The sequence below is a fragment of the Notolabrus celidotus genome, chromosome 5 (assembly GCF_009762535.1).
Source record: "Notolabrus celidotus isolate fNotCel1 chromosome 5, fNotCel1.pri, whole genome shotgun sequence".
In the NCBI taxonomy this organism is placed as follows: Eukaryota; Metazoa; Chordata; class Actinopteri; order Labriformes; family Labridae; genus Notolabrus; species Notolabrus celidotus.
In genome coordinates, this window is record NC_048276.1 from 10,309,905 (window position 1) to 10,336,980 (window position 27,076).

Consider the following 27,076-nt stretch of genomic DNA (forward strand, 5'->3'; position numbering starts at 1 on the left):
TGGTTCTGGTTCTGTTTGCTTGAGTTTGTTCTGGCTCTGTTTGCTTGAGTTTGGTTCTGGTTCTGTTTGCTTGAGTTTGTGCTGGTTCTGTTTGCTTGAATTTGGTTCTGGTTCTGTCTGCTTGAGTTGGTTCTGGTTCCATTTGCTTGAGTTGGTTCTGGTTCTGTCTGCTTGAGTTGGTTCTGGTTCTGGTTCTGGTTTTGATTCTGGTTCTGGTTGAGTTGGTTCTGATTCTGGTTCTGGTTGAGTTGGTTCTGGTTCCATTTGCTTGAGTTGGTTCTGGTTCTGTTTGCTTGAGTTTGGTTCTGGTTCTGTTTGCTTGAGTTTGGTTCTGGTTATGTTTGCTTGAGTTTGGTTCTGGTTCTGTGCTGTGGATATCTTTGCAGTTTTTTGTTTATTTGTGCAATAAAAATGTTATATTAAAATACTCAACAAAAGTAAGAATGGTTTTGAATCAGAATAAATGCAGAAAACTAGGCAATTATAAGGCTTCTCATAAAAACACTGTACGTAAAAGGGTTTTCAACACACAAACCATTAGTTTTTGCAAAGTTAAGGTAAAACATACGGCTACAAAAGATCCTAAATTGAGAGCAGGTCGGGAGTTGAAAGAGTCGGCTCTTCTTTGGGAGCCGAGTTAAAAGAGCCGGCTCTCTGAAAAGAGCCGAACTACCCATCACGAGTAATTACACAGAAAAAAACGCCTGTTCAAGTAAAATTGAATGTTACTTCATCTCCAATCATTAACCTAATGTTATTCGAAATGATAACAAAAGATATGGAACACTTTTTAATTCATGCTGCTTAAAGGACCATTTGTGAGGGGTCATTTAGTTTGTTTGGATAGAGAGAAACCAAACAGAGCGATGTTTGGTACTGGTACTCCGTTAGGTACCGGATCACTTCCAGTATTTGGTAAAAAATGAATTTGAATTTGTTTCAGGAATGGTAAAAAAAAGTGTTCCGTTGTTTGTAAAAATGATCTCACCGTTTGTAAGTGTTTTTTTGATTTCGTAAATTTGTTTTCTTAAATGTAAATTTGTTTTGGCCTTGTAAAAGTGTTTTGCTGATATAATTTTGTTTTATAAAATGTAAAAATGTTTTCCAATATGTACATTTGTCTCCAACTTTGTAAAAGTGTTTCATCTTTTGTAAATTTGTTTCATCCTTCAGGGCCACCGTAGATAGTATACCAATGTGGTGAAAACATCACGCATTGAATTGAATTTAAATGTCACAGCTTAAAAATAATGACTCGTATTTTCCTTATAAAATCCCAGGTGAAACCAAAATATGGCCTCAAAATTGAAGTGTCCTCATAACAGCTGACTCATAACATGCTGACTCATCACTTATGGAAAATTGACAGCTAATTGAGACGACCCCCTGGCGCTTGAGTCTGCATTTTAGCATAAGTAGATGGATTACCTTTAATTTCCCAGGAGCCATTTCAGTAACATCTTATACTCATAATCAGCCAGGAGCACTGAGCGGTTATTATCCCTTATACCGGGGGAGGCGGTCACTGCGCTCTGCTCTGTGTCTGAATAGACCGACTGTTTTCCTCTGCACAGTTTCATAAGTGCTGAAACCCCAGCGCGCTGCTTACTCACGCCTGTTTGCATGGGAGAATCCACGGAGGTGTACACTTGACGCTTCTTAACCTAAAGCCCACTCTCACTGAACACTCACCGTGGGCCCTGCGTCTGAAGGGGAGCGATCGTGTGACCATGGCGCAGACTTTGGGGCTGTTTGTGAGTTGTTTGTTGTTTCTTCTCTCCTCCGACGCGGAGGGGAAGCGCAGCAGGGAGAGAGTTTACTATGTGGGGATCACTGAGGACGCGTGGGATTATGCGCCTAGTGGAAAAAACCTGCTGAACGGGAAAGACGTCGGAAATGACGAGTGAGTTATGATAACTTATTTTGGAATTTGGAATTTTGGCAGAAAACTGAGATGATCATCCAGGTCATTCCTGGAATTAAACACAGTGGTTAACTGTATCAACGCTGCAGACATCACCAATCTGAGATAACTGAAAAAGTTTGGGGTGAAAAGTTGCACATCAGTTCTACAGTGGGTCAGGTTTATCAGGGTGTCTAGACCTCTGTAGGTTCTGCTGTATTGAGGACTTTCATGGTTGTCTGGCAGCAGATCCACAGGAAAGATGACAGTCTTTGAGTGACTTACAGTGAATGACTGTCTTCTTTCATGAGATTAGATGCTTCCTTTGCTGTGTTACACTGTCCAAAAACAGCTGTCTCTGTTTAAATAGGAGATCTCAACAGTAGTACTGTGATTTTATACAAATGCTGAGTTGCTTAAGAATAAGCGGGCAGGTGTGAAAGGGTGTGACAAAAATATACAGGTGTGAAAACAAGGAGGATTTGCTTCCCAGTCTTGACCCCTCATTGTGTTTTACAATTGTGATTTAGAGAATCAGAAGAATTAGAATCAGAATCAGCTTTATTGGCAAAGTATGCTTGAACACACAAGGAATTTGACTTGGTAAACTGTGCTCTATTTGTACAAGGCATAAGAATAAGGCATAGAAATGAAATATAAAAATATAAATATAATAATAATAAAGACAATAGAGGCATTGTTGAACCCAACAGTTATCCTTATTGGCACTAGTGCAGATTTTGACTTTAAGTCACACTTTTTCAGAATTATAATTATTAAAGAATGTACATAATGTACATTTGGCTGATTAAAGCAGCTCTCCTACTGAATGAGACACAAACTTATTTTTTTAATATGATTTTTAACATTTCCAATCACTTAGGAAAAAACAGAAAACTTCATCCACTGAAAATACAGAACTGATGACCCTTAAGCTTTTTGTACCCTGAGTCTAATATTGAATATGAAGACAAATTTATTTTTAAGGATTTAATTTGAAATAAAATCATATGGCCATTTTAACTGTGATAGATCTTCCTCAAATGGCCACAGCTGATTTCTTCTTGTAAAACTGAGTCACAACTTCTGTCGTCTTACATAATGATGGAAATTCCAGGCTTACTCCTGCTTCACCCTCTGACCAAGAGCAACATACTTGTTCCCACAAGAATGGCTACTCAGAATATTATTTTGATCTGCTCCAGAGATCATAATGCCTCTTTGTTGTTGTTATTTCATTCATTTGAAACCATAAACAGAGAACGCATGCTTACTTCTTCTATTCGAGGCTCTCAGACTAGGTTGTGAATTAAAAAAATACAATCATCAGTCAATGGAAACCAAGATGTTATGAGTTTAATTACAGCTATAATGAAGCTGCAGTGAATTTCATCCTGACAAACTTGAGTCTAAGGGTGGTGATATATTTAACACTTTAAAAGACGTTAATCTTTTTTTTAATGATATAATGCTTTCTTTAACTCAACAGTTAGCTCAATCACTCTTTATATGAGTCATATTTATACACAGTCTACATATGACTCTATGCATCGCTAATCTTCATGTTTGATATCCAACACATACTATTGTACACTATGATCTGCTTTTCTCGTCATCAATAAACCAGCAATACAGCAATTACATACTTCTATCTGCAAAGCCAGACATGGGTGAACTCCCTTTTCATGTGTTATATCCTGTCAAAAACCAACAGCTGTTTTGTTCCCTGGCTTGATAAAACTTAGAGGACACCAAAACTTCATAATAATAATAATAAATAATAATTCAAAGAATTTATACAGCGCTTTTCTTAGTACTTAAAGTCGCTTTACATAGGGTGAAAACTAAAGAAAGAAAATAAAATAAAACACATAAATAAAACAAATAAAACAGGGACAGAGGTGGGGCGGGGGGAGAGGTCATGTGTGGTATGGTTTTTTGGAACAGGTAGGTCTTGAGGTGGTTTTTGAAAGAGAGGAGAGAGTCAGAGTTACGGATGTGTGGAGGGAGAGAGTTCCAGAGAGTGGGGGCAGCGATGGCAAAGGCTCTGTCCCCCAAGGTGACAGAGCCTTTGCTCTCATGATTGGGTCTCTCTGCATGGGGGAGTTCAAACTGCAAAAAACTAAAACACTGTGACGACTGAGTGAAATCAGTGTTCTTAAAGCTCAGTGAGGAGTTTTTTACTTGTTCTGAAAATGACTGAAATTAATACTTATGGTTCTATATGAACTACTAAAGCAAAAAAGACTTTTAAAAAGAAGATTTATTGCTTGGAAATAGTTAAATAATGTTTGAAACCACTGGTGGGGGGTAGGTGCCAGTTGAAGTGATTAACAAAATGCTGCATTAAGTCTTTTTTTTTTACATTTTCCACAGCAAAGACACTCAGTGTGTGAACATCAGAAGTAAATGGGATGAGTATTTGTCATAATTTTGTACAGAATATGATAAACCAGGTGATCAGAGGTACTGCTTTGTCCACAGGGGGCACCATATTCAACACAAACGTAGAGTTCCTCATAGGAGCTTTAAAGCTTCTAGTGGTGTACTACCTTGGAGCTTCAGGGTTAAACTGGGGTCCAAAGAAGCTTCAGAACATTTGTGGTAGTGAGCCCAAAATCCCTGGTGGTGTCCTTGAGGTTATATAAAGGTTAAATAAGTCAATCAATAAAGAAGTAATCATAGAAATAAAGCTTATGCAGTACTCAATGCTTCACACGACATCCATCTACACAGGGGTGAATTAGGGTAATGTGGAGTGAGCACATTAATACTAAACTGCTTCGACCAGGTGTCCATGGAAACCCCTTATTTAGCAGGCCGTCAGCAGGGTTTGTCGGTGTGTGAATCTAGTGATGGTGATGCTTTCTGTTCATCCTTTTGCTTTGGTTAGAGGATATAAAGAAGCAAAACTGTGTTGGCAACAGCTCCAGTAACAGGTTATTAGCCCACAGAAACCTGTAATAACAATAATTACAAGTCTAATTGTTAGAGAGCTGCCACCAGATGCATTTTGTTCTGCTGTGTGACACCTCTAATTAAAGTCAAATAATCTGCTGGATAGATACAAGCCTTGTGTGAAAACTTGCGCTACAATGGCATCAGCCTTTTTCTCATTATTTCTTCAAATACTGCTTATTCTGTGTTTTTTATTAGGTTTATGCAATAAGTTACTTATTGAACACTCTTTTGTCCAAGGTGTTGATTTTTCCCAACCTTTATTCCACATTCAGAAAGCATATTTGCACTTTTTTGTTGGAGATAATGTATGTATGACAAAAGAGAAAAACTGCATGTCATTGTGCAACCCTGTATTGTATAATATGACAGAGCCCTGACCCTGACTGTAAGAAATGCCTAAGAAAACAGGATTAACAGCTGTCTCTTTCTCCTCTCCCACCTCCACACTCATCTCCCTCTGTGTAACCACTGCTGTGTCTGTGTCTCATATCCCAGGCATGCATCTGTATTCCTGGAAAGGGAACCCCAGCGCATCGGCAGTGTTTATAAGAAGGCGATGTTCCGGCAGTATACAGATGCCACGTATAGTCGCCTGAGTCCCCGGCCGGCCTGGCTGGGCTTCCTGGGGCCCATACTGCGTGCAGAGGTTGATGATGTTATTGTGGTGCACCTGAAGAACTCTGCGTCCAGGAACTACTCCATGCATCCCCATGGAGTTTTCTATGAGAAGGATACAGAGGGTGATGATATGTTTGTACTGTATGTGCAGTTATCAAAAATAGACATGGCTTGTTTGTCCTAGAAAAAGCGTTTAAATTATCTTTAGAGAACAATGCCGTTCAAGAACCATCATCCAGATATTTGCCTCATTGGACAGATCTCAACGATTTGTCAAACCTCAGAGGATCAAGACACTTTGAGCACACGGACTAAGTTATCTAACGCAGTCAGTGTCCTAATATTCAGAAACCTCATTCAGCCGAATGAATCAAATTTATTCTGTCTGATATTTTTTCACCCAAAACCTCTCCCTTTGTGTCATGCTTCTTTAAATATGTGGCACCTTTGTATTCACTCCTTTGCTTCAGGGCCAGATGATCTCAGATGACAAGATAGACTAAATTGAAAAAAGGACAAGAAATTTGGTACAGGCTGAAAGAGTCCAATTGTGTTATTCAAACCCCCTCTGTCTGATATGTCTCTTGAGTATTGGGGACTTAGTAGTTCTTTGTTACACAAGAAGCCCCCTCCCCCACTCACCCTGCCATCAGGGATTTCCTGAACCTCATGGGAACTGAAACTGAAACTAAAATCCTCATCCACAGTTCTTCTTTAGATGAAGTTAAGCTTTATCAAATGAGTCCAGTAGAAGTGGGTGTTTGAATAGCTTTACATAAACAGTGTCCAATGCAGGAAGGGAGAGGATGGTGTGAAAGAGGTGGAAAGGGTAGAGGGAAGTGGTTTCAACACATGAGGACAAAATAAAAGAAGAAGAAAGTCAGCCAAAGTATGACCTGTGGCTGGCAAAAAGTAGTGCAGATGTCAAGGAAGTATTGTTGAGTCATTTATGTGTTTATAGATCACACACTGTTGCACACGTGGAGGCTGAAAGCTTAACAGAGATAAGAATTTGACCCAGATCTCTTCTGCCCCTACTTAGGAATGTAATTACAAAACTTCTAAATTAAAGAAACATTCTACGGATAATAAGCCTTACAGATAATTAATCATTCATTTAAAATATATGGCCAAAATGAACGTTTGAGGATTGTAGCATTAAGGCCAAGTTAATGATTTCATCAGGTTCAAGCACACAGTCTAAGTAGCTATGTTAACTTGAAGGTGCTGAGTGTATTGTAAGCAGCATTCAACAAAATAGACTATAGGTAGAAATGGAATATAATATTTGTAAGTATGTTTAAATTAGTGTTTAATCACTTGTATAAAAAAATAGGAGTGGGAACCCTCCCATGGAGGCCGCCATCTTCCAACCCATGCTTTTACAGAAGGACAGATCAGACAAACTAGTGACTTACTTTTTGTATTTCATGAGTGGCCTTGCAAAATGCATAAATCGGAAGACTACAACAAAGAAGAGAGTGGTTGTTGTGCGCAAAAGAATATTGATTGATGGTAAAACATTAACAAATGGAGGCTCTTACTCATTATGCGTCACTTCTTGCCCTTGAAGTCCTCACCAACAAGAAGGGTGGGCTAGGAGCGTTTCAACCTAGAATCTGACCGCAACAAAATGCTAAATATTCCACTTTCTACTTACTGTACCTTTAAGAGGAACAGAAGGATCTCAGTATGAACATCTTGTATATTTCTTCCAGGGGCGCTCTATCCAGATGGGACATCACCGAAGTTGAAGAGGGACGACTCTGTTCCTCCAGGAGGCAGCTACACTTACCGCTGGGAGGTCAGACCAGAATTTGCTCCCACAGATGGAGATGCCAATTGCCTGACCTGGGTCTACCACTCACATGTGGACGCACCCATGGATATTGCTGCAGGACTTATCGGGGCTCTGCTCACCTGCAAGAAAGGTATGTTGGGTTGCTAATGTACGCATTAATTGTGTTCCAAGTCAAGTTTTATCAAATGAGTCAACATAAAGTGATACTTTTCTGTTTCTTTAACTCCACACTCTTACTTTTCCTTCACCATATCAACATCCTGAATAAATTTGACTCACGTTTCAGGATGTCGTTCCATAATGATTGCCAATTCCAATGTTTTCTTGCTTGATGTTACTGAACTTCAGTGCTGCATTTGGCTCTCATGATCATAAGCTGAACATCTTGAGCAGGTGGTTGGTGATAGTGTCACTGCCCAGAGATAGTTCTTGTTCTAACTTAAGCTCCTCCGGATGATCTCTTGGCACTTCCTGGATCATTTCAGGACATCCAGGCTCTGATGATTCCAGGAATTATCTTTCACATAGACTTTACAGGAGGAGATGGTCAGTGTCGATCTCACAGTGAGAAAATATTTAAGTGTAGATAAGGGAAGGAGTGCTTAGTGAAGCATGCAGGGAGGACACCATCTCATCCTGACTTAACATTTTACTGCCAGGAAAGAGACTGCGTAATGTCAGGGTGAGCAGATTTGGCCATCTGGGTAACACATGCAGCCCACCAGGATAATGTCAAGAAGTTTTTAGGAGTGCGATGCATGTGTGAAATGGCTTTAGTGACAGAACATTCTCAGTACACATATTTTACCTCCTCTCCAGCTAATTTATCCTATGGAGTCTCACAAGGCTCCATCCTAGGCCCCATTCTCGTCTCACTCTCCATGCTGTCATTGGATTATATCATTCAAGAGCACAACATCTGCTTCAACTGTGACACAAATGACACTAAAAAACAAGCAATTTGACTGACAAAAATAACGTAGAATCATGTGAAAGCAGTGGTTAAAGCCAGTTTATTTTAGTTTTGAAGCATATTCGAAATTAAAGCCTTGTATCTCATCCGGTCATATAGAGAAATTCCCATGCTTTTATCTCTTGTTATTGTATCTCAATGACTGAGTGATTTGAAACTGCCTGCTAGAAAAAAATCCCCCCCCCCCCCCCCCCCGTTTCAAGGAAGGGAGCATATCAGCATAAAGCAGACCTCCTGAGCCCTCACCCAACCTCCAGGCCCCTAGGATCATCTGACATGGGCCTCCTGGTAGTCCCTTGCTCCAATCTTAAACTTACAGATGGTTTAGAAGAGTGAGCTAGACTGCCAGCTGATATATATTTTTACAGATAATAAAGGTTTGCAGTGTTGACACTGTTTTACAGAGCAGTCTTAGAAAGTATCATAATATGTGCTGCTTGTGTCCATCAAGATACTCAATAACAGGCAAGGTAGGATAATGAGAATGGGGTTTGTGCAGTGAGTCAATATGCCAGTGTTATCAAAGGGTGTGTTTGTGCAGCCTATCTAAAAGCTGCTGTGTTGTTTTGTGTTACAGATTTTTTTTTTCCGGCACTTCAGGACAAGACAAACAAAAATATTTATCTAAGGAGACACACAAGTGTAACTTTCACAACAGCCAAGCCTCAAAAAATCAGCATCAATAAAAATGTGTGACAGAAAGCTTCAAGAGAAAAACAATGAGAATGGGAAACTATCAGAGGGATAACATATTGTAGATTCACAAACCCATCTGACAAATCACGAATCCAATGCATCCTGAGATGGACTGAAAACGTTTCAACATAAATGTTCCCTTGAAGGTGTTTCACCAAATTAATATGTGTCATTTTAATCTCTGTTTATCATGTTTTATCTTTCTCTATGGGTGCAGGGATCTTGAAAGAGACGAATGATCCAGTCCCTGGTCAGACAAAGCCGGGTTCTGTCGTAGATTCAGCCAGATATGATGTGGACCAGGACGTTTTCTTGATGTTCACTGTGGTGGATGAAAATCTGAGCTGGTATCTGGAGGATAACATTCAGACGTGCAGTGATCCCGGTGGGGTGGACCCAGAAGACCCAGACTTTAAGGAATCAAACCTAATGCATGGTGAGAGAGAAGTCTCACAAAGTCAAATGTGTCACTCACTGTGAATATTTGTTGTAAATAAAGGCTGTTTCTTCAGCATTTTATCAATCCCCTGGTTCTAACCCTTCCCTCAAAGTGGTTCTAGGCCTTAAAATAATAATACCAAAAAGAAACTATCGAGAGGTATCGGTTACAAATTAAACAAAGAGCTTATCCGACGCTCAAAAATCATCGTATTTACTTGGAGATTCTGTGTGTATGTGAAACTTTTAAAAGGGATTATAGAATTTAAAAAATGACTTTGTTAAATTGGTTGATAATAGCACTGTCTTAAATTTTAAATGTATCACATAATCAAAAAGAACTGTTATTCACACCCCCATGAAGGTAATTATGAGTTACTTCAAATAACTTAATCCTGAAACAAACAAAGGTGTACTGGATAAAAGTGCACTGCACTTCCTTTCCTCTAAGCTCTGTCTGTGTTTTTCTCTGTGTGACAGCAATAAATGGGTACATGTTTGGTAACCTGCCCGGGATTGAGTTATGCCAGCACCGTGCTGTGGCCTGGCATTTGTTTGGCATGGGGAACGAAGTGGACATTCACTCTGCCTTCTTCCATGGGAACACGCTCCTGGACCGAGGCCATCGCACCGACGTCCTCAGCCTGTTCCCCGCCACGTTTGCCACGGCTGAGATGGTCCCCAAGGCAGCAGGAAAGTGGCTGCTGGCGTGCCAGGTTAATGACCACCTGCAGGGTAGGGCACCTGACCTTTCACCTCTGTGTGACCTTTGACCTCTCTGCTCTGAGACTTGTACAGAGTTGCTGACGAGAAAGAATGCATTTTTTTGTGAAGTACTGTCAAAGCATGATGTTAGAGTGGCCTGTTTTTGACTCTGTACATGCCAGGTCTTGTATTCTAAAGCAGTTCAAAGTCCCGTTAGCATAGAACTAATTGACACACACTTGCTCAGCAGATTACAAATAATGTTGACATGTGAGAAAAACCCTTACATTGTGTTAAAGAAGTCTCTCCACAAAGGCCTTTGAAAATATACTTACTGTACAAATAAAACTTATACAACTTTGAGTTTTACAGGTTATGTGTCCTGTCAGAGTGAACACCAAAAAGAGAAAGATAAGAAGTAAAAGGAATTTCCTGAACCTGAGATTTTTATAGACCAATTAATCTGACCCTTTAGACTCCTGACAGAGGTTGTCAGGATTTTCTAAGGCTCTGAAGGTCATGTTTCACTATGAGCTTACACTTTGTACATGTCATGTAAAGGCTGTGTCTGTCTCTTTTCCAGCTGGGATGCAGGCCTTTTATGAAGTGAAGTCATGCGACAGTGAGGCCAGCTCCACAGAGACGGGCGGTGGTGTTGTGAGGAATTACTACCTGGCAGCAGAAAAAGACATGTGGAACTACGCTCCCTCAGGGAAGGATCTGATAGCTAATGTATCCCTAACTGAGGTTGACAGGTGGGCAGAAACATTATCAGATTGTAAGTGATGAAGTACTGCATCAATTAGAGGTTACAGGGAGGATGACAGGGAGGAGCGTTTAAGCATTCTTGGTGAAATGTTGGTCAAAACTCTGCTGAATTAGGTGGGCCCACATGGTTTCATAACAGCTCTCTCCTTACTGGAGGTTATCAGGGGTCAGGTCAGGTGGTTCTGTCCAAATGTAGCCAAAAAAAGAAGGCAGAGTTATGACCTCATGTAGTTGTTGCCAAACAGTTGTGATTTCTGAATTAACAAGATAATTATCTCAGAGTCACGAGAAAAGTTTTTCTGAATAAAAATAATTGGATCTGTTTTTCTGAATAAACGAGATGACCAGCACCTCAGTTGCACTCTGTGAGGTATTTGTATTTTGAGCAATTGTGTGATTGTCTCTTGAGTCATCACGTAGCCAGCTTGAATGCATTTCAGATGCATCGTTTTATATCAATGAAGCATGACGTATCTGCTCAGCTGATCCTGGAGAGATTCTGCAACGTCAAGCAGATCAGGACTGACCTTGCGTCTAAACACCTGCAAAGTCCTGACAATACCATCTATGTTACTTATAGACAGTAGTATCTCCCAATGTCTTAAATCCAGAGTAAATAAAACTGGATGAACAACCGGGACATGTTTAGGCTACTTCCTTGTGTTGCCTTGAGGTGCTGTTGGGATTTTACTGTAGCGGTATGTCGATAATTCAGAAAAACAGAGCAGATTTCCCCCCCCCCCCCCCATGTGGATCCAAAATGCTTCCGTGATTGAACAAGGTAAAAAAAAAAAAAAGTCTGCATGTTTTAGTTGAATGAGTTTAAGAGGCATTATAAACCAGTTGCATGACAACTGCAACACAGTTATTTCAACTATTGTGAAACTATTCAGTAACCATAACCACACAACTCACATAAAAACAAAACAGAAAGACAATCAACTCTTAAAACAGCCTGTATTAAAATCAGACAAAGTGATTGGACAGAATACAAATATGTAAGGGATGATGTATAGTGAGCAAGTGGGTGAGACAAAGAAGCACGATTCTATGATTTAGAAATGATTTATTAATACAGCTTAAAATAATATTCCCTCTAATTCCACTATTGGTAACATTTTCATGGCAACAGATTCTTATCAGTCAGTCAAATATTTGCTCGCTTATTTGTTGTAATTCACATCAAACTGAACATTGAACACTGAACATCATCAGACAGGGTGAACAGGACAGGGAGATTTATGCTGACATGTCTGTCCTCATTTAGCTCTCCTCCTTCTTGGAGCTTTGCTTGTGACACACCTTTTAAACAGAAATGACTCAAATTTCACAACAACCTGATATGACGTGTGATCAGGTTGTTCTTGGCTTCAACTTTGCTACTGAGAATTGATTACCAGTGAGGTTCTGACCAATCAGGATCCAGTATTTAACACAGCCGGGTGATTGATAAAAAAGGACAATATCAACAACATGAACAGTAAAGATCCGAGAATATCTGACTTCATACAGAAATGGAAATTCCTACCAAGTGGAAATTTGCAGAAGTGCTCTTGTCATTACACAGATGATTTACACTTGAAAGAAACAAGACATGGAGTCTTTAGTCTTCTGCAATGGTACCCTAAAACATCAACCTATGGGCAAAAGCTCAAGCTCACTCTGAAGTGGATGAGTCTGGCAATCCAGTACAGGAATAGCACTCCAAAGAACCTGTCTTTTATAAATGGCCAGAAGCCCAGGCTGACACCTAACTGAGGTATTACCGCTGAGTCTCATAAGACTCCCAAATCCATTCTTCATGTCCCTGTTTAGGTTTTCAAACAAGCTTGAAAGAGAAAAGTCAAAGTCAAACCCATATCAGATGGACACATTTTGCATTTAAAGAATACATCCCTAGAAGTTTGAGAAAGGCGGTGAGGGAGCTTAATGAACTCTAAAGATCATCGCAGGTTTATTTAAGAGGGAACTATCCCTTTAAGGCTTGTAAAAACCTTTGAATGATATTTTGTTTCTCTCTGTGTGTGCTTGTGTGTGTGTGAGGACAGACCTCGGGACACGGCTGGTTAAATGCCGTTCCTGTGGTGAGGCACTTTTGTGGTGTCTAGAGTAAACGTGTGGATGGTGTTGCAGTGACTCAGTTGTTATTGTGTCTTTGTTATTGTTGCCTGCTCTGACACAGTGAGGCCTGGCTGACTAGCTGCCTATTTGCTCTGTTTACTTTTTCCTGTAGTAAAAAATTACACACTGCATGCTTCATCCAGGACACAGACAGTAAACTGCAACCCAGTCATCCTTTTTTCTTCTCCTTCACTCACAGCATCCTCTGCTTTATATCTTCCTTTCCCCTTCCTCTCACAGTGCATCAGAGATCTTCTTCGGTAAAGAGGGGGGAAGGATCGGAGGAATCTACCACAAAGTCATATACAGAGAGTACACAGACAACACCTTCACCACCTTAAAACCAAAGGATTCACATTTGGGAATCTTAGGTATGGAGAAATAAATGATCGCACTAAATTCCCATCATTTACTCTTTGTTTGTTTAGAACATTCTCTTTTAATTGGTCCAGGTCCGGTCTTGAGGGCAGAGGAAGGAGACACCCTCCAAGTGACGTTCAAGAATTTAGCAGATAGGAACTACAGCATCCAGCCTCACGGCCTGCACTATGACAAACGCTTCCAGGGGAGCAGCTACGAGGATGGTGAGGGAGCAGACACACACAAAGCTCATTCAAATAAACAGAAGCTGTAGCAAATGCCGGAATACTTAAATTTTTGTGCTCATAAGTTTACATACCCTGGCAGAATTTATGATTTCTTAGGTAGTTTTTGTTGTCATTATGATATAAAAAGAGTAAACACAGTTGTTTGATAATAAATGGCTTCACCCAACCTCTAACCATGATTGAAAAAAATGTTTTTCTCTTATCATTCATATTCTCTGAAAAATGGCCAAAAAAATCACAAATTCTGCCAAGGTATGAAAACTTATGAGCACAACTGTATACTATTGCCTGAATCTTTCTTTAAAACTGAAGGAAATATTTCTGCCCGTGTCTCTACTTATTCAACCTTTTTTTTTAAAGTGATATATTTTGGGGCATTTCGCCTTTAAAGGATAGGAGAGTTAAAGAGAGACAGGAAATGCGGGGAGCAGAGATTGGAGGAACATGCAGCAGAGGTTGAGGCTGGAAGTTGAACCTGCAACCGCTGCAACGAGCACTATAGCTTCTGTATATGGGGCAAGCACTTAGACTGCTTTGTCCACGGCACCCCTAACCTCTTTTAGTTAGAGCACAAACCCCAAAGTTCGAACAGTAGTTATCTACCTTTAATATATGTGACTTGAATACATTATTATACATAGTTTGAAAAAAAGAAGTCAGAAATAAACAGTAAAATGCTTTATAGACCTGAGCTTCAAAAAACACAACATGCAACCTGGAGGGAGAGGGCTACTGTTAACCACAAATTATTTTTATGCTATCTCAAGTTGAGGGCAAAATTAAGCACATGTGATTATTAAATACAACCTTGGAAAAAGGTGCAACATGGAGGTAAAATAAAGGAAGAAATGACATGGTCAACATGTGAATACAGATTATATGTGATACTATTTTTTTCAAACGCTAACATTTTTAGATACGAGAACCAAATTTCTCCATGTGTATTACTGAAACACGCATGCATCCATTTTTACAAACCACGATGGGGTTTGTATCTCTCAATCAACTGTTTGTAAATGTAAATAACTACAACTGCTGAATAATAATAATACAAATAATTTATAGGACTTATATAGCGCTTTTCTAGTTACTCAAAGACGCTTTGCATGAAATAAAAATAAAAACAAAATGCAAAAAATCGGCAATGGGGAGGGAGTAGAGGTCCCATATTGTAGGCTTTTTTGAAGTGGTAGGTTATGAGTTGATTTTTAAATGAGGAAAGAGAGTCAGAGTTGCAGATGTTTGGTGGGAGGGAGCTCCAGAGAGTTGGGAAAGCGATGGCAAAGGCTTAGTCCTCCAAGGTGCGGTGCTACAGTATATGGTGGTGCAAATACATGCTTTGTATTAGTGGCACTAAAGAGGCAAGCAACAGGATTTCATCTGTTAAGAAATTAGCTTGATTTGTCATTTGAGAATATTCATCAACATAAAAAACAAACAATTGCAGCAACAGATAAAGTTACTTAAACATATCGTGCACACTGAACATAAAGACTGGAATCAAGCACATTTAAGGGAGGTGAAAAATGTCTTCAAGTCTTTGAGTTTTTTGTGTGTAATGCTGTGTAGGTGTCAACAAGCCAGGCTCCCACGTGGCTCCGGGGCAGACATTCACCTACACCTGGCAGGTGCTAGAAGGTCCATCCTCTTCTGATTCTCCCTGCATCCCCTACCTGTACTACTCCGCCACTGATCCTGCCAAAGACACCAACTCAGGATTAGTGGGACCTCTGCTCGTGTGCAAGAAAGGAGCGCTAGGGGAGAACGGAACCCAGGTGATGCGAGATCTGTCTGTCTGTCTCATACAGAGAGTTGTATTTTCAGAAGCTTTGATACTAAGTGTTAGTACTTTTTTAGGTCAGATTCTCATGCTTCAATGCTTAAAATGATCTACTACATTTTAGATATAGTGTTAAATGTAGTTGACTGTTATTGTGTGTGCTCTGTTTTATCAGAAAGGCGTGGATAAAGAGTTCTTCCTCTTGTTTTCTGTCATGGATGAAAACTCAAGTTGGTATTTGGAGGAGAATATCCTTGATTCTGGAGGCAACCCGAATTATGAAGACTTTGAGGAGAGCAATATGATGCATGGTAAACATTCAATGTGTATTCTTACCACATATGTAATTTAATTAGTATAACGTCGCACTGGTAATGATTTGAATGCCATGTTGGATAGTTTTATTTATTTTGTTCTTCCTCTCTCCTTTCAGCTGTAAACGGGCTGATGTATGGGAACCTTCCTGGACTGGAGATGTGTGCCGGGGACACAGTTCAGTGGTACACATTTGGCCTGGGCACAGAGGTGGACATCCATGGTGTTTATTTTGAAGGCAACACTTTCAAGAAGCAGAGCACAACACGGGACACTGTCAGTCTGTTCCCTCACACCACTGCTGCTGTCACCATGCAGCCAAACACTAACGGTCAGTCACATAAACACACACAAACACACAAACACACACACACACACACACACACACACACACACACACACACACACACACACACACACACACACACACACACACACAAACACAAGAAAAAACAAACACAACACTTCAGGTTCATGCTAGATTACATTCTATGAACTCTTCCTGTAGCATGTGCACTGCTCCCAACAATGGATAATAGGAATCATCCCTAAGTACAAGAGAAACAGGAAATGTCATAACAGTCGAGATATGATTTATCGTTTTCAGTTTCCTGTGAAACGTTTGAGGACTTTATCCGGGAAACATTAAAGGACATTTCCAAAATAAATCAGGAGGGATTAGGTTGGGGCCTTTAATCTGCAGTTCTATGCTACTTCATGAGGGTATCCTCTGTGTTATCTTGAATTAGATTGAGTTAACTTTTGAGATTTAAAGCATTAGAACAATATTTTTTTCTCTAAAGCATTAACATGCAGTCTGTAGCAGCAGCATACCTAGGCAGAAGAGAACACACTTCAAAACACTGTAGGCGTGTCGTAGTCGAGGGTGTGTCTGTTTGGGTTAATGGAATTTCCTTTTCACATTTGGCAGTCATAGATCCACATACAAATTCAGATATAAGGTATTCATGCTTCATTGTGCTATTGTAAGGACATTTATACTTTAAACGCCAAAGAGCAACCAGGAAGAGGTGGTGAGTCACAATGAATCTTTGAGAAAGTCTTTAAAAATCCCCCCACACATGTTAAAAGGTATACAAATAATTGTTCTACTCAATAAATAAATACACACTCAGATCTGGCGATTTTGGGCCCCATGAAAAAATATCACATTGGGCCCTATATATGTCTTGTAATATACCATGTATAATAACATCATAATCAAAGTTACAACAGTCATTAAAAATGAATGCACAACAGAAAAGAGCAGCACTGAATCATGCAGAATAATGGAGCTATAATGCTGTTCTGTATCAGCAACGCTAGGTTTGATATTTTATTGTGTTCAAGTTTATTAATTAAAATTAGTTTCCTTATCTATGACAGAACTCTTCACCTATGTCATTCTGCACATTGGATGCAAAACATTAAGGTGGGAAAACATGAGGCATAGCACCTTTATTTGAGTGTGAAACTGTTCTGACCGCATAGATGATAATGAAGGAGGGAAAATTTGTAGTCTGCATGTGTTCCAACAACATGCAGTAACCAATTTTGCCAGACATTTGCAACACACCGCAAAAAAACAAGTGTGAGTAACTCAGAAGAAACATTGGAACCAGATCTACTTTTTAAAACAAGCAAAAGTGACGTAAGTTATCATGACAGTACACAGCGTCACATGATGTCCAACAAACAGTATGTCCCTTCAAAATGGGAGCTAATTATCAGTACAAACTGTGTCCGTGATAAAAAATAAAATGTATTCAGCAACAGTACAAAATCCTAAAAACACATCCTCTCAAATCCAAATCCTCAAACTCTCCCCCTCCACCTGACAGGTGTGCTTGAGGTGAGCTGCAGAGTAACGGACCACTACTCAGCCGGCATGAGACAGCAGTACAAAGTGAACAAGTGCTCGCAACGACAAGTGAAGACCACACACAAACGTCCGACTAAGACTGTGGAGTATTTTATCAGTGCTGAAGAAATCGAGTGGGACTATTCACCTGAAAGGGACTGGGAGCTGGAGAAACACCACGCCACATTAGAAGACAGGTGTGTGACGAGAGTAATTACAGGATGATGCATTTCAGTGCTCTGTGATTAGTGGGAAAAGTTATTACTGTTTGTTAATGGAAGCAAATTATCACATGTCTCCCAGTCCAGGCAGCATATTTGTGGCGAAAGGGAAAAACAGAATTGGCTCGCGCTACAAGAAGGTGGTTTACAGAGAATACACTGATGACACCTTCAGAGTCCAGAAGGAACGACAACTCAGCCAACAACACCTCGGAGTGATCGGTGAGAAGAGCTGCTTTTTTTTTAGCTGTTTTTAAAAGAAGAGAAGAAAGGGACTGATTATGATGTGTGTTTTTCCTCCTTTTCCCTGCAGGTCCGATAATCAAAGCAGAGGTTGGAGAGCAGATTTTGATCATGTTCAAGAACAAAGCCAGCCGGCCTTATTCGATAAGCGCACATGGAGTTCAGTCTAGTGGCACACATGTTCCTGTCAAACCTGGTGAGAAACTAATCAGTTAAAATTAACAGGCATGTCCTTTCGTCTTTTCTTTTTTAAGAGCATTTGTATTGAAATATGTTGTATTTTTTTTCCCTCAGGCTTCTTGGTGGAGTTGACATGGGATATTCCTAAAAGCTCTGGTCCGGGGGTCACTGATCCAAACTGCATCTCTTACGCCTACTACTCCAATGTGGACTTCATTAAGGTACATGATAAAATTATCATCGATAACCTCGTGATGTGCACTGTCAAAATTTGGTTGACAACAGGGTGAAATTAGCTTTGAATAGCCAAGATCTCAACCAGTTTTCTACCGCCTACATTAAGGTAAAGACGTCAGCATGTCTGAAAATGCATCTTTGTTTTGTCATTTTATAGATTGTTTGCTTCTGTGGGAAAGAATACGAATGATAATTACAGCTGCATTTCAAGTCATTTTACAGCTGTACTTTAAAGCTGGGGTTGGTAATCAGATTTAGATACACTTTTTGTCATACTGGTTAAAATGATCTTTATGTCCTGATGGCAATCAATACATAATGTGTTCCTAAAAAAGAGTGAAAAAAAAACTGCTATCTACAGCCGGAGTAAACCTGGGAAAATACCAACCAATCACCGTTTTTTGGCTCCCCAAATTTTAAACCAATCAAATCCCGTCCAGCCGATCTGCCCGCCTCCTGCGCGTACATTTCTCCCCGGCGTGCACTCCTCCGAGTCCCCCGTCTCCTGCCTCTACTTCCCCTGACTCTATTTACTGCCCCTCTCGCTCGTCCTCGGGCCTGTCCCCTCTGACCTGATGAGGTGCTTTGCTCAGGACTGTAGTCCGGATCAGAGTCTAAAAAGCTCTCACCAACAAGCAGAATAATTAATGACGTTCAGTAAGTCCTACAGAAAATATATATTTATTGTAGCGTCCGTCCGGACGCTGTAGTGATGACGAGCCGATTCGTGAACACATTGATCTTTAATAACCGGTCACTGTCGGCCACGATCACACCAACCAACAAAACAACAATCAATGTTTGAATGAATGAAAAACTTCTCCTCTCCTCTCTCCCACTCACACACTCTACACCTCTCCTGATGCCTTCACTGACCGTCAACACTGTTGGAATTAAGAACATCTACACTGAACATGTTTAACAAACAGTAGAGCTGTTACAGTTTTATATGTATTATAACTTTTCTCCTGTTATCGTGTCACCAGTACAACTGGATAATGCTAGCATGATAGTTGTGAGTACTAACAGCAGCCATGTTTGTTTGTATTTTTAACTTTCACTATGAGAATGTTTTGGTGAGGACCGGTTTTGAATCAGTCACGGTCATATGGTCGAGAATCAGCGGCACTCGTGCATGTGAGCGGGGGGGGCGTTGTTTTGGAGGAGCTCCGAGGGAGGAGGGGAGGGGTTAGACGGAGTCATGAAGAAAAGCTACATTCAAATTCATGCTGGTTTTCCGAGACTACCAACCCTAGCTTTAAATCCTGTCCATTGAAAGACAGAATTTCTGCATCTATTATTTTTTTTATAAAAAATTCTGGGGCGCCTTTAGCCTAGCAGTCTAAGCATGCACCCCATGTACAGACGCTACAGTCCTTGTTGCAGTGGTCAAAGGTTCGACTCCCGGCCTCTACCATTACCTGCATGTCTTCCCCCACTCTCTTATCCCTAAATTTCCTGTCTCTCTCCAGCTTTCCAATCCAGTAAAGGCAAAAATACCCAAAAACATTACTTCAAACAAAAAAAAATCACAAACACGGGGCAATGATGTTAACAAGACATTTCAGAGTTATTATAGAGGGAGACGTTTAAACTTTCCTTACAAAAGAAGGAAAACAAGACAGTGCATGCTCTGGCATTTGGGCTGTCACGCTCCTATGCTATGAGGGTAGAGAGATCTCTGCATGCTGATGTAGATGATTGATACCTGGGATTGTGGGGTTGTGATGCTGATTAAACTCACTGGCTTGTGCATCTGAGGGATCAAGGATTGAAGGATCAGGTCAATTTTCTGTTTTCTGTTTTGTTTTTTTTCAGTGGTGACTTTGATACATTTTAATAATAGCATTTTAGATGAGATGCAACTTAAAAGTGGCTGTAAATGCCTGATGGATCCTGTGACAGAGGCCAATTTCCCATTTAAATCTGGTCTAGTCAGACGTTTATTCAGCGTCTATGATAAGTCAATGAAGAAATCTTCACTTAAGAACCAGTTTTCAGTGTTTTTTTCAACGGTGGCCATGGGTATCTTTTAGATTTAAATTTGTCTTTTTTTTCGGGAGAATGTGCTCTGGGTTCATTTAAATAGAACCTGAATTAAAAACAATGTATAAAGCAATGAAACAATCAGAGATAAAGATCGCAACACTACAGAAAACCAAACAAGGTGCAAACAAAGACAGGCAATATGAAGGCCAAGTTAAAGCAAAGTTAAAGGAAAACACATAAAAAGATGAAAAACAGATTCAAAGATGAAGAAGGAATATAAAATACTGAAAATAAAAGTAAGGTGGCGCTGGTTAACCTGTGGGTTTAGGCACAGATCCCTTATACAGAGGCTTTAAGATAAGATAAGATATTACTTAATTGATCCCCAGGGGGGAAATTCAGTTGTTGCAGCATCCTAGACATGTGTACAAGCAAGAATATGTTGAAATAAGTAAAAATAAAAATAGATCAATAAAGAGAATACAAATTCAAGATGTATACAAATGTTACAAATGAATTAAAAAGTGCTGTTGTTGCAGTGGTCACTGGTTTGACTTCTGGACACAACCCTTTGCCTAACCAAAATGCACATGTTGTCAGTTCACAGCATCTTCATGTAAACGCAGGTCTATAGAGAAAGCTTTTAAGATTCTTCAAGCCATACCTCCTGAGGTTGTTCCTGATGGCAAAAGCATGAACACCTCCATATTAAAAACTCAAAATTGATTAAAATCATCTGAGGATTTGAATCTGCAGACTGGGGACCTTTTTCGACTGCACCTTCCCCTTTCACACACACACATTCCTCAATGAGATGTCAGGCTCAGATACTGCAACAAACTTTGGGACAAACTTCCTTTTCCCACGCGGAAACAGGACGTTTTTGTGACGGAAGTTTCATGGCACACAAATAACAATAGGTTTCAGGTTTCAGTGCAAAAGACTCTTTTAAAAAAGACCCCACATTACAATAAAAAAAACACACTTCTATGCTCTTTTCACCCTGTTAATAAGCTTTTTAGTCTTCTCTTAAAACTCTTACATTCCAAACCTCACAAGGAGCCAAAGAAAGAGACCAGGACTCTGTTGATGTGACGTCAAAGCAACAGTCAGAGGAGGATGATATTTCACAGAGTTGAAGTAAAATCGTTGTGTAAGCTTTCATGTTTAAACAAAAGTAGAAGATTTACGCGTTTATGTTTATGTGCAGGATCTGTACAGTGGTCTCCTGGGGCCTCTGGTGGTCTGCAGGCCAGGGACTCTGCAGCGTGGTGTGGGGTCCGACAGACCGAGGGCTGACGTGGAAAATGAGTTCGCTCTGCTCTTTATGGTGCATGATGAAAACCAGTCCTGGTACCTCGAGGACAACATCAGAACGCACCTCGGCGTCGACCCTGAGACCTTCACGCCGGACGAGGACTTTGAGGAGAGTAACCTGATGCATGGTGAGAGATTAGAAGGAGGGATTAAGGTTGAACTGTCTTAGACGTGACAGAATTTTCCCATCAATGTGTGGGCAAACAGACAAAAATGTAAAACTGACTTTTCTTTGAATACTTTTAGACTTAGTTAATATAAATATCTATTTCATGGTGTGTCTGCATTTCTCTTTCTCTTCTTTCAAAGGGATCAATGGGAAGCTGTACGGTAACCTGCATGGACTGGTCATGACACAGGGCGAGAAAGTTGACTGGTATCTGCTCGGCATGGGAAACGAGGTGGACATGCACACCGTTCACTTCCACGCTGAGACTTTTACCTATAAGGTTAGTCACAGCTACAGCTTATTTTTTTGTTTGTTTGTTTGTTTGTTTGTTTGTTTGTTTTCATTAAAATAATACCAGATATACCATCCTCCTGCACCCTCATGGTGTAGAACTGCTGTGTTTGTCCTGAGGTGAACAATGAGATTCTGATGTTGACCTTGGCAAAACCTCTCACACAGGAAGTTTCTTGGCGCAGTTTCTTTACTCAGCGCTTATTTCCTCAGCTTTGTCCCCCTCTGATGTTCTTCATGTGTTTGTGTGTGCTTGCTGTGCATTTGTGTGGGTGTCAGACGGACCGCATTCACCGTGCAGATGTCTTTGACCTCTTCCCCGGGACTTTCCAGACTGTGGAGATGGTTGCAGGGAATCCGGGGACATGGTTACTCCACTGTCATGTGACAGATCACATCCATGCTGGCATGGAGACCACTTTCACTATCAAAGGTGTGTGAATAAGTTCATGACAGTTACATTCATAAGTTAAATATGTACGTACAATGAAGAGTATTTTTGATTTTTCTAACATCTCGCTTTTGTTGTTTTTGTCCAATCACAGAAAAGTCGTCAGGAGGTAAGATCTGGTTTCTTCATTGAACGATGCACAGATTATCAAAACACCTCACACTCACAACCTGAGCCACAAACTACTGTAGTGTTTCATTACTGTGTTAATGGGTATCACTTTCTTGCACTTAATGATTAAACACTATATAAACTGCACTCATTTTAAAGCCAGTTTAATGGAGCAGATTTGATGTACGACTGTACTGCCACCTTGTGTGAACCTGAGGTTTTAAGAGTAAGCTTGCTGGGGCGCCATTAGTGGTTTAGTGGTTTAAACACTCGCCTTATATACAGAGGCTTTAGTCCTCATCGCAGAGGTCGCAGGCTCGAATCCCGGCCTCAACCGTTTGCTGCACGTCTTCCCCCACTCTCTGCTCCCCACATTTCCTGTCTCTCTTCAGCTGTCCTATCAAATAATGGCAAAAAATCCCCCAAAAATATAACTTTTAAAAAGTTCCATTGACAGATAATAATAATAATAATAATAATAATAATAATAATAATAATAATAATAATAATAATAATAATAATAATAATGATAATAATAATAATAATAACAATAATAATAATAATAATAATAATAATAATAATAATAATAATAATAATAATAATAACAATAATAATAATAATAATAATAATAATAATAATAATAATAATAATAATAACAACAATAATAATAATAATAATGATAATAATAATAATAATAATAATAATAATAATAATAATAATAATAATAATGCATTTTATTTATAGGTGCCTTTCTTGACGCTCATGGTCACCTTACAACATTGAAAAAAACAGAGTTTAAATAACAAACAGTAATAAATTACAATTAAAAAAGTTTTAAAAGAATGGACAGTGGAGTTGTGGTCAGATGGAGTAAGCAAGTTTAAACAGATGAGTTTTGAGTTTGAATTTAAAATTTGGGAGTGAGTCAGTATTACGGAAGTCAGGTAAGAGAGAGTTCCAGAGCTGGGGAGCAGAGCGGCTGAAGGCTCTGCACCCCATGGTAACAAGGCGAGCAGGGGGGACAGTGAGATGGATGGAGGAGGAGGATCTGAGGGTGTGGACGGGTGTGGCAGTGTGGAGGAGGTCAGAGAGATATGGAGGGGCAAGGTTGTGTATAGATTTGAAGGTGAGGAGAAGTATTTTGTAGTTGATCCGGTATGTGATGGGGAGACAGTTGAGCTGTTGCAGGATGAGTGTGATGTGGTGGATGGAGGCGGTGCGTGTGATGATACAGGTGGCTGAGTTTTGAACCAGTTGTAGTTTATCGGGGGGGGTTTTTGTGGGGGAGGCCAAACAGAAGGGAGTTGCAATAGTCCAAGCGGGAGGTGACAAGGCTGTGAACAAGAATGGCAGTGGAGTGGGGAGTGAGTGAAGGACGGAGACGGTTAATATTGCATAGGTGGAAGTAGGCGGACCGGGTGATGTGGTTAATATGGGAGGTGAAGGAGAGGGTGCTGTCGCAGAGGCATTGCTACTTAAAATAAACATATAGTTCCTAAGAAAAATTACAAACAAATCACAACATATCATCTTCTCTCATGTAACTAAACACGTAACTGCACTTTTGCAAGTTTTATTCACAAATAGAAATCATGTTTGTTCAAAATCTCTGCTCATCTTTTTCAAATGTAGACTGTGTATTATTTAATTTGCAATAGTTTTAACTTTTAGACATGTGCTGCTCTCCATTTCTATATGTTTTGCCTGAAAATTAATCAGCAGATCTGTAACTTACTTTGGTTATTCAGGCCATCATGCCTTCACTGGTTTTTGTAATTTATAATTTTGTTCTTGCCATCTTTTATACGTTGGCAAAACAAAAATAATTTACTACAGTCAAATCTAATTTCAACAAAAATTAGTTTTGGTGTTCATTGTAATGGATGTGTTGCTACACTCTTGGGATTAGAGAAGGACCCAGAATGTTTCAATAGTGTACTCATAGTTGTTCATATCATATAGAAATTAATAGAAACTGACAGCTGCCTGGAACTGCAGACAAAAAAAACCACATTTCCAATACACAGCAGGGTGCATCCTAACTTGCTGTAATGTGTTACACGATTGATTTCTAGTTGAAAGACCAAACATGCATAAGCAATATTGATAAACCCGTGCAGTTTGGTCATGGTCACAGAAAACCTTTCACTGCTCCAATCTGGTTCAAATCAGGTCAGACAGCAGACAGCAGATATCACACTTTGCATGAGTTGAGTCATGGATGTGGAATGTTTTGTTGAATGTTATCTTTGTTTGCTCAGTTTGTAATATGTTTAGAAAAAAATCATTTAGTCAGGCTTTCCTTAAGAGCTGCAACAGCTGACAGATGTTCCACAATAGACACATATTTGACTACGATTTGCAAAAACGACTCAAGGTTCATGGGAATTGTACTTTTAGAAATTGGGGAGTTTTTTTCAACAACCAAAAAGGTAATTTACATGTATGTCACACTGAATGTATCATAAGTGTAGATAATTAAAGGGATAGATTTGTTATTAATCAGGTTTTTTATTGAGGTTTGACTATTTAACTCTAAATGTAAGATGTGTCATGCTAACCATACCCACCCTTTATTTCTGACTCTTTGTCCCTCAAGCTGCAGCAGCAGGAACTGAAGGCTGTATAAAGACCCTGCTGCTCTCACTGGCTCTCTGTCTGATGGCTGTAGGTGGACTGCACTGAAGAAGGGACTCTGACACTGCGCTGTACCTGTGTCACCACGACAGTGGTTATAAATGCACTTCAAAAATCCAGGGACAAAATCACTGTGGCATGGAGGTTATTTATGTACATATCAAGAAAAGTTCAGCTAAGACTAAGTATATTCTACAGAAGTACAATAATGTGGGAAGTTCAGAGTTTCTTTATTTTGTTAGGACAAGAGGAAGCATTTTATACATGTGTATGTCTCTATGTTGCCGTTTGCTGGCATGTTGCACTGTGTTTTAATGTTGTTTTGTTGCTTTTACAGAGCACAGCTTTACCAAATATTTGATCCCAGTCATGAATGTGCAATAAAAACATCTAACTCAATGGACAAAGTTAGTCTTTTTGGTCACCTGCTAGTCTCTCAAAGCACCACAAGGTGGCGTTAACTTGAAAACATGGTGTCCATAATAGAACCTCAAATCTTAATATGATACTGGAGCCTTATTTTCATCTGCATGGAGACTATCTATACTTAACTTAAAGTAGAACATCTTTAGTTCCATCTTTGTCAGAAAGAAAGAAAGAAAGAAAGAAAGAAAGAAAGAAAGAAAGAAAGAGAAAGAAAGAAAAAGGAAGAAAGAAGGAAGAAAGAGAAAGAAAGAAAAAGAAAGAAAGAAAGAAAGAAAGAAAGAAAGAAAGAAAGAAAGAAAGAAAGAAAGAAAGAAAGAAAGAAAGAAAGAAGACGACATGAAATAACATGCAAAACGCATCAGTGGGATGATAAGAACTCCAATGACATGTAAAGGGTACTTACCAAACATTAAAATAGAAATAATCTACTAAATCTCGCCTCAGAAAAGCAGATTTATGTATATTAAGAATCATGCAGTGATAAACTGAAGAAACCTCTTAGACATCTGTAGCTCCTACATGACGTGAGTTGCATGATCAGATCAATAGTCATGAGAAGGTGCAGGAAATAAACGTCATCTTGCTGATTAAACTTAATCGATGTCTGTGTTTGGAAATGGGGCTGGAAATCCCATTTCTGATTATCAAACAGTCTGATTGATTAATCGACGTTGGGTGGGTCAAATGGCCTATCAACACGGTTAAAAACTGACAGATTAAGAATGAATTTAAATTTCAAACAGGGTTGTTTTTCTTCCTTGTATCTGGCGTATTGATCACAGTTACAGCCCAAATTACCACATCAGTGTTTATGTAGATAGGATCACTGTTGGTCACTCAGTGGTCGATTTGCATGATGATTACAGTTTCATTGTGGGGAACTGCGAGAGGCAAACAATGACTGTAGTCTTTTCACAACCTGGTCTTGACTGTTAGAGAGGGAGAGAGCTATACGAAAAATCTTACTGTGAAAATTGTAATTAATTAAACTTTTTTTTTTCTTTTCTTTTTATTGAACATTAGACCATATACTCTACATACAGTTGGTACACAATGACTGAGTGTTTTTTCTATTTTCTTTTACAAATGCATTATCTTTAACTTAAACATGTCACTCGTAGACTTCCTCAGTCTTTTACTTTAAATCAAAATAAAGTGACCATACCTTTTCATGTGCACAAATAAAATGATGCCCAGGACATAGTGGTTATTTACATTCAGCCATGTATTTTAGCCAATTCGGCTTACAGAATTTC

At 39.6% G+C, this 27,076-nt stretch overlaps 1 protein-coding gene across 2 annotated transcripts; it reads left to right on the top strand.

Moving 5' to 3' along the window:
* The first annotated feature begins 1,527 nt into the window (after positions 1 to 1,527).
* On the top strand, positions 1,528 to 25,793 carry LOC117812784 (ferroxidase HEPHL1). Of its 2 annotated transcripts, XM_034683722.1 has the most exons (20): positions 1,528 to 1,903; positions 5,360 to 5,604; positions 7,201 to 7,413; positions 9,170 to 9,388; positions 9,871 to 10,125; positions 10,679 to 10,850; positions 13,225 to 13,355; positions 13,437 to 13,568; positions 15,162 to 15,367; positions 15,548 to 15,683; positions 15,806 to 16,018; positions 17,529 to 17,745; positions 17,852 to 17,991; positions 18,083 to 18,208; positions 18,307 to 18,413; positions 21,629 to 21,863; positions 22,045 to 22,184; positions 22,475 to 22,628; positions 22,741 to 22,755; positions 25,357 to 25,793. In XM_034683722.1, exons 1-20 carry the CDS (start codon positions 1,731 to 1,733, stop codon positions 25,440 to 25,442), a joined length of 3,315 nt encoding a protein of 1,104 aa, XP_034539613.1. In that variant the 5' UTR covers positions 1,528 to 1,730; the 3' UTR covers positions 25,443 to 25,793. The 2 variants fall into 2 exon arrangements, with proteins under 2 accessions (XP_034539613.1, XP_034539614.1); XM_034683723.1 differs by lacking the exons at positions 1,528 to 1,903; positions 5,360 to 5,604 and adding an exon at positions 6,359 to 6,419 and having other exon boundaries at positions 25,357 to 25,455.
* The last annotated feature ends 1,283 nt before the right edge of the window (positions 25,794 to 27,076 follow it).